Genomic DNA, 6,007 nt, shown 5'->3' on the forward strand with positions numbered 1-6,007 from the left:
TCCTTTTCTCTTCATTTAACCCTTTTTAAAAGAGATATTGTTCCAATGAGTAATGTCTTTCCCATTGTTTGCAAGATACTAACCACCTGCTAGACGGCCCCTCACAGTTTTCACTGTGGCCCCTCAGGTTTTTTATTTGCCGACCCTTGCTCTTATACTTTAATGCTATAGATTACAGACTATGGAGCGTCATCTGCTGCACTATGAAGACGAGGTTTGCTTCTGATCACAATCCAAACCAGAAGTTTGGCACCATGTATGTCGATTCTCAGGCCCTTTTTAAGTTAGGTTAAGTTAAGTTTTGATCGGTACTGACCACTGCAGACTTGCAATGAGCTTGTTGGCCACACTAAAATGACAGTCAAATTGTCAGGAGTAATCTAAAGTCTGTTTCCGGTGACCAAATAAGTCATCCAAGCTCGTGACCTCTCGGGAAAACAAGTCAGCTGCGTCGAGTCATAGCGAAAGTGAAAGTACAGAGGACACCGCAGTTCAGGCTCCAGACGGAGAGCAGACGGTGTTCAGAGCGAGTCGTGTGTCACTCCGTCGACTTTCTTCTCTTCCCTGTGCTGTGCGAGACTGCTGTGCACCGGTTGTGAGGTGGACGCCAGATGACAGGTGAGTCAGCGCGCGCTGCTCTGCTCTCTTCACCGACAGGTGACGACCGAGTTTGACCGCGTGAGCGGCGGTGCGGGGCACGCGTTCGTAAGTGCGCGCGGTGTTCGGAACGAGTCCGTGTCTCGGAGGGGTCTGACTGAAGGGTTTCTGCGTCACGGTCGCTCTTTAACAAATAATTTAGCGCAACAATAATTCACATTTACTGATGGACAGTATTTAAAAACCTTTCAATAGTAAATCAAAGTGCAGTATATGAAGTTTTGACATTAAACTAAAGCGAGCGAAACAACCGCTGACTGAAATACTTCTGTGAGAATAATACTAGGTAGTCAAGCTCGATAATGCAGATCCATCGCTGACAGAAACGTTGACAATCTTATTAGATTTTTTTTATTTTTATTTTTTTAGTTTGGCCCCCTGAAATGATAAAAGTCAATGAAAAAAATCTGCAACAAATCGAAAGCATGTGACACTTCAAAACTGTTTTAATCAAATAGCATATAAAACTGCCTTAGAAAATAAAACAGCCTAAATCTCAGGTTAATCTTAAACACATTTATTGAGAAAGTTAACTGTTAAGTTAAAAACACATGAGTGGGAAGCTCAGAACTTGAAATCCTCATCCCTGATCAACTCCTTCTCAGACTGTCACACTGCTGCGTGGCATTTTCTCTCAGCATCCGGTCATTCAGGCCAGGGCTGATGTGAAATAGAAACAGTGCCAGAGTTCCCTCTTTTAAATGAACTCTTGCAGCTGATCTAAAGTTGATGTCTGGTGCTGATGGTCTTCCACACTTGTGCTGGGAGACTGAGGACACAGGTCTTCACACTCTGAAGAAGCAGAAAGCAGGAAGGATGAAGAGGAAGTGTCTGACTGTCAGACGCTCTGTGAAGCAGATTGTTTCCCTTAATAATGCTCAAATGTTCATTTCATCCCTGTAGTAGCTACATCTTTAATTCGTGGCTCTTACATTTACATCCTAGGTGAGATCTTCATTTGTCATCATCTCCGGTGAATCAACATGGTGTCCTTTGCTGTGCTTCTGCTTCTGCTGCCCCCTGTGGCCGCTTTTGGAAGTTCAGTCTGCAGTAAGTGTTGGCCTCATCTCAGATCATGGAAAGATGAACTGCTCTAGAATGATGTTCCTTCTTCTCTTTTAAAGACTTAAAATGCACCAGCCACATCGAGGGGCAGGTGGGTCACATGTCCGTGCTCAACTGCCTCGTCCAGACTGACAGTATACAGAGAGTAATTTGGAAGAAAGGCATGGATACAGTTGTGTCCTATCATGATGGAGATGAGAGAATGAAGGAGAAAGAAGGATATTCTTTCACCAAGCCACGCTGGATCAGGGACGACTCAGCCTTCAACATTTCCTTGACCATCCAGAACACTGCCATGGACCATCGTGGTGAATACACTGTCATGGTAATCACACACGTATGTGACGCCGATGCCAAGGTCTACCTGGACGTTACAGGTGAGACTGCAGATGGAGATGGGAGTATCTGCTGCAAGTGTTTCTTCTCATGTTGATGCCTGCATTTACACTTTGTACATCCAAGCTCTTATGAGGACCCTTTGACCCTCCATGGGCTCCTTTGGCTTCCACTTGTTAGCTGCAGAGTCACACGCTGAGGCATTGTTTTCTTTTTGGAACCAGAGTTTGGATGATCACAAGAGACTTCTGAATGTGCCTCTCTTTCTTCTTCTGTATATATTACTTTAAGACTTGAACTTTCTTTTTAGAATTCAGAAGTTATAATGATGAAAAACTGTGATATTACTCCACAATTGTCATTTAATCCTGCTCATGTCAGCATTCCTGATTCTGGTTTTATCATCTTGTATATAAACAAGTCTCTTTGGAATGACAATAGATTTACATGTTTGTATGAGAGATTGAGAAGTGGAATCATATGCTGTAGTTATGCTGCTCTTGGTTTTTTTTTTGTTTATTTGTTTGTTTGAGTTCATATTTTTCACTTGAAACAAAAGTTATGCTTCCATCACTTAATCTGAAAAATCTTTTCTTCATAGACAAGACACCACCACACCTTCCAACAGGGAGCGCACTAGGTGACTACTTTCAAACCTACAGTCTTAACTGTATACAGTATACTGTACTTGTTATGATATAATGCTGATGGATCTCTTTGCAGAATCTCCTGAAGGTCAAGGGTCACAGAATAAAGCCGTGCAAGTCGTTGCTCCACTGGTGGTGATTGGATCTCTCATCGTTGGATTGCTTCTGCTTCTGGTCTACAAGAGGCGGGCTGCAAGTGAGTCAAGTGAACAATAACAACATACCCCACTACATGATGATCATTTCTCTTGTTTCACATGCTATTTCCATGCCACAAGTCCCGAGCCATTGAGATGAAAATAACAGCAGCTGTAGATCTTCTGTTTTAACGTGTCTTGCTGACGTCGCTCTCCTCGAACTTGTTCTTTCTGTCTCTCCAGTTCACCACGAGCCAGTGGAGACTGATGAAGCTCCTGAGCAGTTGGTCGCAGTGTATCATCTGGAGATGCCTCAGGAACAACATCATCCCGATCCTGATCTGAATCTTTGCTAATCCTGGTTAATCTGCGTGATGGAACTACGAGATCCTGTAAATTCAGCGCATTGTTTGAGTGCTTTATGCTAAATACTATTGGAACTGCCATGTACTGGTTACATGCAGCACAGGATATTATCCAGCTAATGGTTTCACCAATATACTTTCCTAGTTTGTGACCTTGTAACTGCGGGATCAGAAAGTGACACACTGATTTACTAACAGCTATGATGCACAGATATTATTCATTTAAAACATATCGCTACAAGTTATCACTGTGAAAACAGGATTTGTTATTCAAGATTTTGTTCGCAACAGAATAGAATCTGCACAAAACAGTCGATCAAAATATTTGGAATCAGTGCTGCCATCATTTCTTACAGGAAAGTTAAGAGACAGCTGAACATAGGACGTAAAACGGTTCTTCATTGGAGCTCCACACAGCTTTGAACAGCACTGGTAGTCAACACTGCTCAGTCGATGCAGAGTTAGAGCCAAGTCAAGCTGGTGCGGCACAAATATGCACTTTGAATGAAATCATGCAGCGGGTAAATCTTCTGGAGGGAAGGCTTTAGGCTGTGTGTGGGTGTGTGTTGGTGTGTGTGTGAGTGTGTGTCGGCCTTGTGAAAGAAAAGTTCCAGGAAGTAGAGTTAGAAAATGTGACCGGTCAAACATTGTCTCTCACACAAACACATAACTTAGAGAAACCATTACATCCCATGAATGAACTGGTGCAGATTTATCAAGCTCACACAATGGTTTTCATGATTCAAGAAGCAGCTTCTGGAGCAACAGACATCTGAGGAGCACATTTCATCCCTGATAATCTTTCACTTTGCGTTTGTTTCTCTTGGCTGCTTCAACTGTGACTAACCACACCTGACGTCACCTAGTGGAGAAGCGACCTGTCGTGACAGATAACTGCTGAACGACTCATTGAAGATGATTTCCTTCATTTGCTTTGTAAACCAAACTTGAGTGTCTGCCAAATAACTGCGGTGCTTCACGATCATTCCACACTCTTCACAGATATTCACAGACTAGTTTGGTCACTGTAATTCAGCGCATTGTTTTGTCTTGATCCTTCTGCTAATGTTGAAAGCTAAGTGTGCTAGCACGCTAACAAGGGAGCGCGCGGTGAAATTGGTGCTGGAAGTGGCGGGAAATACTGCAACATCTGTGGCATTAAGTACAGACAGATGCTGATCAGACACAAGGAACAAACACATTTAATTGTACTTATAAGCTTTGCATCTGAATGTGAACGTCTTCCGCCTCGACCAGCGATTGTTGCTGACAGTGGCAAATTAGTGAAACAGACTGTTGGGTGCTTTTGTGTTGGAGGGAAAGTCCACAGTTGTGAGACTGAGAGTTTCACTCTCCAGCCAGTAGAACCAGCTCAGGCAGAGGAGAAAGCTACTGAGCCAGTTTCATCATGTACGTTCACACTCGACCAGCCAGAGCCGAGTTGCTGTCTATGATTGTTTTTTCTACTTTGATCTGTATTTTTATATGTTGTGCAATAAACGTGTGACAACACTTCATGAAAATGACCGTTTTGATTCGTCTCTCTCCCTTTCTGCTCGTGGACGAACCACTGTGTTACTACGTTGCTCTCATTCTTGCTACCATCAGCTGGTCATTGGATCAAAAGTTATGTGGCACCACTTTGTTTTCTGAGCTGCCTCAGGCCATGTTTTTTGTTTTGTTTTGTTTTTCCTCTAATATGCTGCACGTGATTTGCAGAGATTTGCAGCAGAGTGAAAATAGAGTCAACTCTTCTTCATTCAGATGCAAAACGTGTCAGTGATTACTGTGAACTCTCTTGAGAGTTGAAAAATACAAAAATAAAAATGACACACACACAACTTCCTGTAATCTGTTTGGTATAAAGTATTGTTTTCATTAGATTGATTTGAAGCAGTTGTTGGGCCAAAGTGGACAAGAGTCAGTGATGCTGCAACACCAAAATCATAATTTGTTTTTTGCCACCATTCATTCAGAAGAATAAGGGACAACCTCTGATCCCATGCAAGTATTTGCAGAAACTAACTGCATAAATATGTTTTAAATATGTTTTAAACATGTCCAGAAAGGGGTGGGCAACATGGCAAAATATATCATGATTTATTTATTTATTTACTTCCTTTAAATAACGTTTTTATCACTTTTCTTTCTGCACGATTCTGTTGTAGTTTTGAGTTTCCGGATAAATCCTTAGCATTCTTTGCCTGAACTAATAGTAATGATTTAAAGTCATCACATCACCCACCTCTATCTCTGGACAGATGAGGTGAAATTGGATCATTTTCCCATGGCACCCTGGTTGAACGTCACACTACAGGCTGTTCAAAAGTTGTGTGCTGGCATCTGCAGAACTGGGAACTTTTCTGTTTGTGCTGACATTTGTGACTCAGCTGTTGGATGTTCACAATGACCACAGATTTTAGGTGAATTAAATCTGTTTTTATTCCCCTTGGCTCAGCTCAGATCACAAATTGATCAGCGTCAAGACGTGGGATTTTTTCTGCGATAACAATACATTAAATAGAGTTGTTTCAAGGAAGTGATTCATTTGTGATATAAAAGTTAGGGTTTTGCCATTGTAAGGTCACAGAACTGTAACATAGCGTGACACGAAACATTGAAATAAAACGAAAGAATTACATATTGTTTTGCTTTGTATCAGACAAATGATTTCATATTTTTTGTGAACTGCAAAACATACATATAATGCCCAGAAAACAATTCAATCTTCAATCGTCAAATGAGAACATTGTGTCTATTATTAGTGACATTTAGGATTACATTTTTAGTATTATTTTGG

At 41.6% G+C, this 6,007-nt stretch overlaps 1 protein-coding gene across 1 annotated transcript; it reads left to right on the plus strand.

The window, feature by feature from the left end:
• Window positions 1–475: 475 nt before the first annotated feature.
• On the plus strand, window positions 476–4,729 carry LOC128754316 (uncharacterized). The gene is made up of 6 exons (XM_053856843.1): window positions 476–618; window positions 1,603–1,707; window positions 1,782–2,099; window positions 2,660–2,698; window positions 2,782–2,901; window positions 3,086–4,729. The coding sequence occupies exons 2-6, from the start codon at window positions 1,641–1,643 to the stop codon at window positions 3,196–3,198; spliced, it is 657 nt and encodes a 218-aa protein (XP_053712818.1). The 5' UTR covers window positions 476–618; window positions 1,603–1,640; the 3' UTR covers window positions 3,199–4,729.
• The last annotated feature ends 1,278 nt before the right edge of the window (window positions 4,730–6,007 follow it).

The sequence above is a fragment of the Synchiropus splendidus genome, chromosome 2 (assembly GCF_027744825.2).
Source record: "Synchiropus splendidus isolate RoL2022-P1 chromosome 2, RoL_Sspl_1.0, whole genome shotgun sequence".
NCBI lineage: Eukaryota > Metazoa > Chordata > Actinopteri > Syngnathiformes > Callionymidae > Synchiropus > Synchiropus splendidus.